The 13,137-nt window shown below is 38.9% G+C and overlaps 1 protein-coding gene across 4 annotated transcripts in view; it reads left to right on the forward strand.

The window, feature by feature from the left end:
* LOC111870168 (1-phosphatidylinositol 3-phosphate 5-kinase) overlaps positions 1 to 13,137 on the forward strand; it is an 83,899-nt gene that overhangs the window by 30,711 nt on the left and 40,051 nt on the right. For all 4 annotated transcript variants that reach the window (XM_023862237.2, XM_033753700.1, XM_023862236.2 and 1 more), the window contains 4 exons: positions 1,789 to 2,837; positions 6,122 to 6,325; positions 8,972 to 9,291; positions 12,597 to 12,843. In XM_023862237.2, the coding sequence (XP_023718005.1) occupies positions 1,789 to 2,837; positions 6,122 to 6,325; positions 8,972 to 9,291; positions 12,597 to 12,843 (1,820 nt within the window). The remainder of the gene's footprint in view (positions 1 to 1,788; positions 2,838 to 6,121; positions 6,326 to 8,971; positions 9,292 to 12,596; positions 12,844 to 13,137) is intronic.

Raw genomic sequence — 13,137 nt, forward strand, 5'->3', positions numbered from 1 at the left:
ATATTCCTCTGCTCACTGACTCTAATTAACACTTCTTCATTTCTCACATAATCGGTCCAACTGATCTTCTCCATCCTTCTCCAACACCACATTTCGAAACTTTCCAGATGTTTCTGATCTACTGCCATAAGTGTCCATGTTTCAGCCCCATACAGAGCTATGTTCCAAATGTAGCATTTCACTAGTTTCTTCCTCAAATTTAAGTCCAATTTGCTGGTACTATATTGAGGATAAAATGTGTGTTTCAATAATACCTACAACTTTTGTTTGAAGCATTATTTATTTCAACAAATATTTAGTGAGTTACACTCAGGATGTATACAGAAATGCGGTAGACCTTCGTATAAAATGGTCGTTAAAATCTTCCAGCCTAATTGAAACTGAAATTACTTGTCAGGTCTTCTTTTGTAAAATGTTAAAATCTTGTAAAAATATGTCCACTGGTTTTCAAGTTGTTTCGTGCTTACAGACAGCCAGATGGACTGAGTGAACTTAACAGGCACTTCTCAGGGTTGCGGACAGTCATAGATAGGTTCATGACAAGCCACAAAGTGGATAATGCTCACTTGGATACTCAGGAGTATACTGTATGCAAAGCTATTATAAATTTACCTGTTGTTTGGTATGGGCATAAAATATGGTCTTTCCTTTTAAAGGAACAAGCTGAACTGGGACATATTTTAGAAGAATCTTGAGGGTATGTAAGAGGAAGAAGGTAATAAGAGACTGGAAAAAATTGCATGTGAAGAGCTTCATAATTTTTACTTTTCACCAAATATTATTAGTTCGATCAAAGTGAGGAGGATGAAATATTATGCATAGGAAATAACAGAAATGTGTACAAACTTTGAACCAGAAGTTGAAACCTGTGTATACNTACTTGTCAGGTCTTCTTTTGTAAAATGTTAAAATCTTGTAAAAATATGTCCACTGGTTTTCAAGTTGTTTCGTGCTTACAGACAGCCAGATGGACTGAGTGAACTTAACAGGCACTTCTCAGGGTTGCGGACAGTCATAGATAGGTTCATGACAAGCCACAAAGTGGATAATGCTCACTTGGATACTCAGGAGTATACTGTATGCAAAGCTATTATAAATTTACCTGTTGTTTGGTATGGGCATAAAATATGGTCTTTCCTTTTAAAGGAACAAGCTGAACTGGGACATATTTTAGAAGAATCTTGAGGGTATGTAAGAGGAAGAAGGTAATAAGAGACTGGAAAAAATTGCATGTGAAGAGCTTCATAATTTTTACTTTTCACCAAATATTATTAGTTCGATCAAAGTGAGGAGGATGAAATATTATGCATAGGAAAGAAGAGAAATGTGTACAAACTTTGAACCAGAAGTTGAAACCTGTGTATACATATGGTGGTACTATTTAAAGGAACAGGATGTGAGGATGTGAAGTGGATTCCTCTTGCCCAGGATAGAATCCTGTGGTGGGTTTTTTGAACACAGTAATCAACTGTTTTGATAGATTTCACTTTTCTGATATATCATCGCTATTAAAATAAGAAATACATTACTATCTTAGTGTATCTAAATGTAATTAGAGGGTAATTTTTGTCTTATTCTAAAATTAGTGAGCCTATGTTACTGTAATTGGGAGGGAATTACTTTACTAGCTGTGAAATTTTTAGCTTCCTAAGAAGGGAATTATGCACTTTTGTATTTTGCAGATTCACAGAATGTTCCAGTACAATCTACACTGGCTGCATGTTTGCTGTGGCCTGGCAGTTGACAACAAACAGGATTATTGTTTTAATATGTTTGTATTTATTTCAGGTCCCAGTAAAACATTAATGTTCTTCGAGGGCTGTTCCTCACAGCATCTTGGTTGCACAGTATTGCTTCGTGGCACAACAAGCAGCGAACTTGCTAAGTTGAAACGTGTTGTCAGTCATTTAGTGTTTACTCAGGCCAGTTGGAGGCTTGAGAAATCATTTCTCATGGATGAATTTGCTCTTCCTCCAAGTCCTCCAACTGATACTTTCTTTGAGGAACCTGTAACCAATGTTACTTCTCAAAATTACCATATAATTTCATCTCCAGCTAAGTCCAAAATGTGCCTTGAAAATGACTCTACAGTAGTTTTGTCAAACAGTGAAATATTGCATGGACGTTCTGAGGATGCAGCTGAAGACCCTAAGATACGTCGGCATGTATTGCCATGGTCTTCTGAGATGAGGATGAGCAATGAAAATGTTATAAATGACACTTCCAGTGTACCTGTGGCATACACATTGCCTTGTAATTCAGCAGGAGTAAATGCCAAAGATGTGAAAGTAAGATCCTTTAACAGAAATGATGTTCCTTTCAGTTACAGTGTGCAATCAAATAATAATTTACAAAGTGAAAATTCCTCCATTATTAATGGAAAAAAACGTGAATGTTGTGACAGAGCAGAACATATTAGTCCTAGTTGTGAAAATTATAATAAGGGTTTACCAAGTGGCAGTAGGAAACAAATTGATGTGTTGAATCATTCAGCTGGCGAAGATAATATTTGTGTTTGTGAACCAATTCATCAGCTGACACATGGTAAAGAGGCTCAAGTATCATCAGATCAGACTGACTGTGATTCTAGTAAAAAACAAACAGTTCGTATTGGGAACAAGGAGAAATCTCTGAGTGAGGAGAAACGAATGAATGTTGAGTCTGTGAGTGATTTTAGTGATCCCCTACATTTGTACCTGAATCTGGAAGATGAAGTTTTCAGTGTTGGTAACCAAAGTACTGGTTTTGGACAGTTGTCAGTTGCTGAACTGCCGCTCACCAATAGATTTCGTAAAGCTTTGGATGACACCATACTCTCTTCATCACCATATCTACAGGTAATGTTTTCCTTAGGTTATCCACAGCCTCTCATAACTGCATGAAATATGGGGTTTCTGTGATGGTGAAGGTTCTTACTGTGGCCTTCTGGGTTATAACAGTGTGTGGTCAGTCTATCAGGTGGGTATCAATGTTTTGGAGGTACATTCTCTTTCTGTCTTAGGGTAATATTGACTCGGTTACACTGGTAGCCTAATTTCTGCCTAAAAGGGGGACTTTCTCCATAAGACTTTCAGATCCCCTTCTTGATATTTATATCTCCTGAAGAAAGGATACCCAGTATTTTGAAGCCTCCAGGAACTGGGGTCGTTCATTGTACACCTGTTCCACTGAGTGTGCACATCAGCTGTCCAAATGATTGAAGTTTTTTGTGGCTTTTCTCAGTACTTTCAGGCAAATGCTAAGGTAGTACCTATATAGGCTATGATTGCTTCCTTCCAAGTTCTTTCCAATTCATCATTTATGAGGCACTCCACCATTCGATGCTATAGAATCTATATATACCAACAGTGTTATGAAAGAACCTATCCATCAACTCAGTACCTTCAGACCATCCAGCTGTATCTTGTGGAATTCCCCATCTACCACATGGGCCATGCCCACTAGAGGTTACATGATTCTCTGAAAGGGGCAAATTATAAGGCACTGCAATTGTAACAGGATTAGTTGGGACTACAGAAGTGCCATGCACTAAACAAACAGTTGGTGATGATTTTCTTAATTTCATTAGATTACTCACTGATCACAAAATCATTGATTTCTACTGACATATGTCATTAACAGTGCACACACTAAAATATGAAATTTTGGTGATTTAGTGTAATTTCTGTGTGGCATAGCAATTGCTGATGCATCCAGTGGAGGTGAAAGAGCTTTCCATTATTGACTACAGTCAGTAGAGGTCGCTGAGTGAGAGTTGGGATTCTCACATCAGTGAGTATTAAAATTACAATGTTCTGGGATGTAGTATCATGTAGTATGACAGATGGCACCAACGTTCCAAAGAACCCTGCTCCCTCTCTCTTCCTACCCTGAAGATTGAGGAAACACTGGTGCCTATCTACCAAACTACATGGCTTCACGTTGCAGTAGACTATAGTTTAATAAGAGAATGACATTGTACAGGATGTATGATGGTTGTCTCACAGGTATATAAATAACAAATTTCCGGTTTTGTTTCCTTTTTCACAGCAGAAATGTATCTGTACAGGTTTTGTTAAATATGGTGGTGTATACAAAGTTTAAAAGTAGATACGATACTCATGTAATTGGTTGGCTCTGATACACTTTCTTACAGGACCTGAGTACAATATTCCATCATAGACCCATTGCTAGGCAAAAAACTCAGAACAAACAATGAATACAACCATTTCTATGCAATAGGCGAATGAACAAACAGCCGTTTCTGAGCAATGTTTCAGTAAACTCATTCCTGCAGATACGATATCCAGGCTATCACTAGGCAACATCCCATAACAACAACAGAAAAACTGTTTGAGGCTGTTTTTTCTGTCGGGTCTGTCCCAAGACTATATAATGAGGACCTCAGGCCAGCTGAGTGAGTTCAATTGCACGATATTCACCAGCCAGTAACAACGTGAGTGTGGGAAACTGAAGAATCTCCACTGTTGGAGGCCGTTGCTAAGGAGTTGCTGTTGGAGACACAGCAGGCTGAGAAAAGACTTAACGTGTAGTGATTTGTAAAGTGTGAAGATCAGTGATAGTGCTGTAACTGCTTATAGTTCTGACTGGTAGGTATAAGTAGTCAATAAATCCATTCACCCGTCCATACCCCATCTGTAGTCACACCCCCAAATTGTGACCATATAAAGTTGTACATTCAGGTTTTAACAGAATTTCTACAAACATTCTGTGAAGTCAGTCCCAGTGTAGTGTGATTTTCCAGTCTGTGTTTTCTAAAGTTACATTTTATGTCATTAAGTGAATCTCTGGTGTTTGAGGAAATACTTAATTTAATAGATGAAGTCCCAGTTCTTTGAAGTCAATGGGTGGTATGCTGGAGTTGTGGGTGCCTGACTGCTGGGTAAAATAATGGAATGCAATAATAGTAGCCCAGGTTGGCATATACGAGTATGTTGGTAGGTATGGAAGTGTCTAATACCACAGCTGGAGACCAAGGTTGGCATATTGAATGCATCTTAGCTACAGATTTGTAGACAAATTAATTGTGTTATGGTGTAGCTGGGGTGCAAGAATATTGTCATGTATTTGTGGTTAGTGTGACTAATAATAATGGGTTCTGGATTTGATGATTGGGTCTATTGGCACTTCTTCACAATTACAGTCAATTGTAAGAGCTCACACGTTGAAGTTCTGAACGATGTCTGTCTGATGAATTTGTATGAAGAATCTCTGCCTTGAATGCACGATATAAACTCCGTCATAAATGCAACACTTTATTGTAGTTCTTGTCCCCCTTCTTTCACACTGCATGTTTTGGCTGCAACCGGCCATCATCAGGTGTATTTCACTTCACGTAGCTGTCACACTGCACTCAATATTAACATTTAAACTTCAGATTTCCAATTGTTCATTGCTCTGTTGTCAATCGGCACTCAATATTCCAGAACTCCCCTTGTCGGTTTTGTCAAATATGTTTAAAATCTTTATTAATATTGATTCGTCGATTGGTTTAAAATTTTAAATTCTCAATTTAGCTTTAATATTTAAAATTTAAATTTAATTTAAATTGATGACAGAGCAATGAACAATTGGAAATCTGCAGTTTAAATGTTAATATTGAGTGCAGTGTGACAGCTACACGAAGTGAGATACACCTGATGATGGCCGGTTCTGGCCGAAACATGTAGTGTGAAAGAAGGGGGACAAGAACTACAATAAAGTGTTGCATTTATGACAGAGTTTATATTATACATATAGATGTGTGTTTAGGAACTTGATACTTGGCAACAACACGTTTACTGATATTTGTTATCGCGGGAACATGATTTCTGAGCCATTGCTCAGCAAAGGATGTCCACTCTAGCTCCACTATTGGCTTTGAGGTCTCATGTTATAGGGTAATACTGTTCCATACCTAGCAACACATATGCCAGCCTGGCCTGCTGTTGTTCTGGTTGATTACTTTACTTAGCCTGAAGCACACAGTTCTCCAAACAACACTCCTCGACTTCTAAAACTGGCATTTCTTCTGTTAACTTCAGTCATTCTTTCACACCAGAAGATTTGTTTAACAATATAAAATATAAATTGTTGCTAAATAAGCTGAAAGTAAAGAAGGGAATGTGTTTTGTGATAACAGTTTACAGTGCCATACCTGGAAACGGAGCGCGGACGGAATTGTGCTCTTAGGAAATTCTTCCCAGACGAGATCTTTTGGTCTGCCCAGTTTGATATGCCAGCACCAGGCAGCAACAGCAGCAGCAGTACCAAAGTGATCACCAATGGTGAAGCAACTGATATGATATCATGTAATGAAGTGGACTCCAGGTTTAAGGAAATGAAGGTGGGCTTGGCAGTTTTTCTCTAAATGAAGTGACAGAAGATAACTGAGAGCCTATTTATGAAAAGAAAAGTGTTTCCATCCATTCTGAGTGTTCATGATACATTATTCATGAGGTAGCAAAATGTCTCCCTCTTCTCCTGTCAGGTCAGGTTACAGCTATCTCCAGAGACCTCCATTTGCTTTCCTGTGGTTGTCCTCACCAAAAGAGATGCTTCATTCCCATGCATTTGTCTCTATGATGCTTCATTCAGGAGATTTTTCTCTCTTACATTTCCCTTCTCTTAACTTTTAGACTTGATGGTTTCTTATGGCTTTTACATTTTCTTCTGTATTTTCCTTGTAAAATTTACTCTCCATTAATGTGTGAGGAGATAGTGTTAAGATGAAGGTAAAGTTACATCAACCACTGCGCATCCCTATTTAATCCATATGGATATATTTTTATGATCATACTTAGAAGAGAATGGTGTGCACTCTCACTTTTGGAAATAACTGCAGATCTCATATTATTTTATAGTTAAAAAGATTAGATCAAGTTGAGAACAGATACCTCTGCCTTGATTTGAACGTTAATTTTTCAATTTTGAACTTCAAGATTTTCAAGTAACTACTTTTGGATTTGTACAATAGCATGTCTGCTCTGCCCTGCCTGGCTCAGTGAACAGTATATTCCAAAACAACCTGTAGCTGCCTTCTTGTGCACCCTGTCCTTTGTCATCCTCTTTCCTACATGCTGTGTCTCTATTCACCCCCACTTATTTTCTGCCTGCCAGGGCACAGGGACATTCAGGATTTAGACTTTAAACTATGGCAAGGTTTGTTGAGTGAGCTAGATGGATATTTTACTGAATGGACACTGCAAGGTTCATCCTGTTTTTTTTTTTTTTTTTTTTAATTTTTGTCTTCGTCATTTTCTTTTGGTTTACTCTCCTCAAGCAGATCCCCATTCTTTGTATACATATTTCTTGTCTACCCCTATGTCTTGGATAGATTCCCATGTTCTGATTTTCTTGTATTATATTCAGAATTACTGGGGATTTTCATTTGCCCGTTGTCTAATATTTTACAGAACACAGCACTTTGGAAATGCTATGGTCTTGTAGAGTATCAGATGATAAACAAATTAAAAAAAAACAGTAATCTGCAGTGTTATACACCAGAACTCTTAATAATATTGTAGCCTGTAGACCAATTGCTAGGTACTGACTCTCTGAACAACAACCACTGCTAGACAGTGACCACAGAATAAGCAAATATACAGCAGTTGTTGCTGAGTAATGACTTCGCAAACAAGCATGTTCCCATGACAGCAATTGAATTACAACAATGAGTGGTGTTTTCTACATGGTATGTTCCAAGGGGCTTTAAGTGGGAGAAGTTTATAGTGTAGTCAGTTGTAAGACAGTCATCAGCCAGTAAGGACATAAGCAGAGGACATTGTTAGGATTCGTTACCAGGAAACGACTAGTGAAAATAAACTGAGAAGACTTAGTGTATGCTGTAGTGAACTGTAGTGTGTGTGAATTAGTGATAGCACTATAGTTACTCGTAGTTATGATCTAGAAGTTTTCAGTAAATCCAATTACTAATTCAAACCCCATCTGTAGTCACTCATACATGTGACAATATACTTGTATTGTATCATTTCTTATATATTTTTAGGCCATAATTTCTGTAACTTCCCGCTTTCCATATTTTAAACCACATCAAGATAACTGGTCACTTTTATAAGGGGCAGTCAAATGAAAACTGGTCACCACGCATAACTCACATGGCTTGCAAGTTGGTAATACTGGAATTTGCTTATGGTACAGACGTCTGGTGGGGACTCGGGAAAGCACAGTGACAACATGCCCTTGCACAATAGTCGTTTGTTTATTGTGCTGGAAGTAAGGTTAGCACTACGTGTGGTCATCCAACATCAGTAATGGAGGCGGGTAAAGAAGAACAGCGAAGTGTAGTGCGCTTTTTGACTGTTGAAGGAGTAGGAGGACGAGAAATTCATTGTCACATGCCTATTGTTTACGGCGAACACATTGTGACGGTCACATGTGCTGGCATGACATAAGAGATTCCGAGAGGGACATGTGTCACTGCAAGACGATGCTTGCCCAGGACAGGCTCATCATATCATCACTCCTGATGTTGTTGCGTTGGATGGTCATATCCGGGCAAACCAACAGATCACTAACTCACCTCCAACAAGTGCCAAGGTCAAGAAAATGTGGATCTATACATCCACTCCCCCATACACTTTCATGGCTTAGTGCTTAATTACTTAAGCATGGAGACAAGTTTACATTTTTTTACCTTAGGAAAGTTGTCTCAGAAAATTACTGTTTTCATGCACTTATATATTTAACTCTTTAAATCACATTGGTTACTATATGTACTTTCTGCTTTAACATTTAATAAAGCTGGCATTATTCTTATAGACTGCACTTATGTATTTAATATAACTCTCAGAATAAACAATTGTTTCTGTAAGCAGAGTTAATAATTTGGTATTTGTCATGGAGATCTAATATGTTTTCTTTGATGTAAAACTGAACTTTGATGTACTGTTAGATGAACTTCATTCTTCTAAGGGTTAATGATGAGTTTTACTTTTTCACTGGTTGAAACAAGTGTCTATGTTGTTTCCAGCTTCTAGCCCAACATCCTTTTGTGTCTGCAAAGCTTACAAGTGCTGTCGATAGCTGTGAAGTGCAGAGTTTGTTGGCCCATTTCCGAGCATGTGGAGGTCGAGTTACCTCAGCTTCGACTTCTCCTGAGCCACTGCATTCAACCAAGGCACCAGCACGAGTCAACAGTACAACAGCAGATGCAACACATTCATCAGCTGCTGGTAAACAGAGTTCTTGGCCCGATGCTCTGGACCCTGCAAATCATCAGCGTCTAGCTGTACTTTTCTGCAGCTATTCTCATGAGTCCCACAATGCCCCGGCATTCTGTGTTAATCCATGGTAAATGTGTTTTAAAATTATATGCTAGTTATTAATTCACACACCGTGCAATTTTTTATTTATCAAACAGTTTCATTTTGTCATAAAATTAAAATAATCTGTACAATCCTCATTATTTTTGTATTTAAAATTGTAGTGCACACAGGAAGTACAGTCCTGTTTGATATACGATGGGGTACCCAAAAGAAACCGAACTAATTTTTTTGTGGGCAGAGCTTTTGTAGTACCGCGTTTTGCTGCTATGAGCGCATAGAGCTAACATTCCTGAGTCGATAAGCCGACTACCGTTGCTTCAGAAGGTAAGGACTAGTTTCGGCAGAATTTATAGTGACAACTGTTTTGTGTGATCGTCGTTTTTGCAATGGCTGATTTTCATGAACAGCGTGTGGCAGTGAAATTCTGCTTTTTGCTTGGGAAAAGTGGAACAGAAACTCTTGAAATGTTAAAAACGGCGTACAAGGACGATGCTATGGGGAAAACTCAAGCTGCAAAGTTTTATCAAAACTAAGAGAACATCTCTTACAATATTAACTCTTTTAAGTAATCAGTTGGGGCATGTGGTAGCATAGTTGGTTGAGGGGCTATGCTACAAGCCGGAAGGTTGTGGGTTTAAGTCCCGATGAGGTCATCAGATTCCTTCAGTTGACCTAATCCTTCCAGCTGCACTAGGCTCTGGGGTTTACTCAGCCTCTAACAGAAATGAGTACCAGGAATTAATTAAATAATTTTCTTGGGAAGTAAAGCGCGGCCAGCGCATAAGGCTGACAACCTTACCACCATCTTTGAGCCGATTGTCTAGATAGTGTGGGACCCTCAATGTCTCACAACCCTATGGGCCTTCATGGCCTGGTACAGGGATAGCTTTACTTTTTTTTTAAGTCATCATTTATGTTAGTTTTAGTGTATTTTTTTTTTCTTGGCACTACAGCCCCAGTGGGCCTAGGCCTATCTCCATGAACTTCTCCGTTCACTTCGGTTTTTCAAGATCTTAGACATACGGTAGGACTCCTTGGGTGGGTGATCAGCTCGCTCTACCTGTACACAAACAGAAAAACGCACACAACCATCCATACCCTGAGTGGGATCTGAACCCACGATCCCAGCTTCCGAGCGAGCGAAGACAGTGCACGCCTTAGACTGCTTGGCTACTCTGACTGGCGGGTTAGTGTTTAACTCTTCCAAATAATCAGTTATGTGAGGGTTAGTGTTGAACATTTTACCCTTGAGATATTCCAGTATGAAAAATAACCTGGGTTTAAATTGGATAACTAAAGTGGCCATTTAAAAGCTCCACCACGAACATGAGGAAATCTATTTGAGAGGATTCTGTTTCTGGATGTTCCCTGCAACAAGCCCAACCAAACTGGCTGTATGAGGGCTTAATTCCATGTTTCTGGAACCAGGCCTTATTGAGATCAACACTGTAACTCATGAGAAAAGGAACGTAGCCAGTCTACAGGACACAAAGGTGGGCCTGAGAGCTGACTGTGTCTTCAACAAACACAGATGTGAACATGCCAATACTGGAGAGTGCACATCACACTGTAACTTGCGGAGATGTAGGGATTGTCAGTGACAGTGACAGTGACAGTGACTTTGTAACAGACACCAACAAGCATTCTGTTTGTTCATATATCTTCCTAAATGAAAACAGCTTTCATCATGCAACCATATTCTGTTTAAGATGTACACTTTGTTCTCAAGAAGGACTGAAAACTTGTTGCAGAACACTAAAAATCTGCACCCTCATAAGTCACTTAAAGATGTTACGAGTTTCTCTTACAGTGGGACTCTTCACTAAGATTTGTCAGACTTCATCCACCACATCAGGTGGGCATAGGGATGGGTTGCCAGCATGACATTTGTGTAAGCTATCCAGTTCTTTAAACTGCTTAACTGAGTGCCAAACAGAATTTTCTGTTGGTACCTTACATAGCAAACTCTGTACAGAATTTTTTATGCACTCGCCACTGAATTTCCACTTTTGCAATACTCCTTTATGGTGAAAACTTTGATCTGCACGTTGTAAACGTTCATGGTGTTTGGGGTTAAAATGATGCCATTCCAGTGCTACCAACTTGAAATGTAAGTATATGCCTAGATTGCCCATGATACTACATGGATTAGAAAAATATGAGCAACTGAAATGGTTTCATGAATAAAAAAAGTCCCCCTGAATTTAAATTTGAATGTACAGTCATGTCACAGTAAGTAAGTATGAAAATACTGATGAACTAGGTAAATTTAATTTCGTTTGTGGAATTCAGGGACACATTTTATGTTAAAAATTGCATGACTGAGTTACTGTAAGTTTAACATAGAAACATTCTTAGTTTCAGTTTCATAGACCAAATGTCTGGGCCTAACATAATGTCACATACTGGATATGTCACATGACAAATAACTTTATATGGGTCTCGGATTTAGCGAATCTTTATTGGACACTCACTCTTACACACTGTACAATTATTTTCGCTTGCAATATCACTCGGCTTCTGGCCCAATACTCTCATACTCAACTATCTTTGGCCGTGGTTGGATCTCAACTGTCTCTGGCGGTGGCTATCCAAAGATTATCTCATTCTCAATACTCCAGTCTTCAATATTCCAATACTTAATACTCATTGCGTGTCATAAGCTCTGCTTATATAGGGGTTATGTGGACGGCATACCAGACACCATTCCTCATGGTTCCATTACTGCTGTTCAGACAGTCCATTGTTGCGGGAACTCTTCTTATAGAATACACCTGTAACATGTTTCGTCTGATGCGTTGTTACTCAACGACAATTTGTTGCCATAATTTGTCTCTGCGGGAATTCCACAATTTCCACGTATTCGTTGCCATGGAAGTGTCCATTCCTATTGTAGCAGTTGTCATGGTGATGGACGTAAGATAATGCATCACATTGCCATTAGATGAAAAATTAATTTAAAATAATTTAAAATAAATTAAAACCAAGTGTCAGTGATAGGATGATGAATGGATATGGAACAGCTGGTGGAATGAGAATTGGCAGAGAAGAGCAAAGTACTGAGAGAAAACCTACCTCGGTGTCACTTTGTCCACAGCAAATCCCATACAACCTGATCAGGGATGGAATCTGGGGCCCAGCACTGGGAATTCTGATGTGTGAACTGAACAAGAATAGCAGGGAGATACCTGCTTGCTCCTTTGAATATGTAAAGTTATAATGGAGGCACTAAATATGCCAGTTAACTTGTTTCTCCTTTAGAATTACTGGGTTTTTTGGACTTTGTCCATTGTATGATTACTTGTTTTTCCTTATATTCTCTTTCAATAGGGTTGTATACATGGATTTCTATGGACATAATGACATCCCCCTGGGCAGCTTCCTAGAGCGTTACTGTTTTCGTTCATCTTATGCCTGCCCATCTGAATCATGTGAGACTTCCATGGTGCGGCACGTTCGTCGGTTCGTGCATGATATGGGGTGTGTTCACATAGTTCTGAAGGAACTGGACAAACCAATCCCTGACACTGAGGGAAACAACATTGTCATGTGGAGTTGGTGCAGTCGTTGTAAAATGGTGAGTTGTGTTGGCCAGCATTGTTATGAAGCATCACTGAGCATGTTAATCCTGTAATATCATGTAAGACAGATCAGTGGCAATATGTACTAACTGGTTTAATATTAAAAACTCTGCGGTTTGTCCACATGGTGTATTTATGTGTTCCATATAGTTCTCACAGTAAACATTAGTTCTTTTCATGTGCAGAATTAACCATTTTGTTCCTTCAAGGGAGACGCACTGTCTTTCCTATGAGGAAGAAACAATGTTTTGTGTTCTTAGATGGATTCAGGCTTCAGAGCGTTAATAGAG

The sequence above is a fragment of the Cryptotermes secundus genome, unplaced genomic scaffold (assembly GCF_002891405.2).
Source record: "Cryptotermes secundus unplaced genomic scaffold, Csec_1.0 scaffold734, whole genome shotgun sequence".
NCBI classification, from domain to species: Eukaryota; Metazoa; Arthropoda; class Insecta; order Blattodea; family Kalotermitidae; genus Cryptotermes; species Cryptotermes secundus.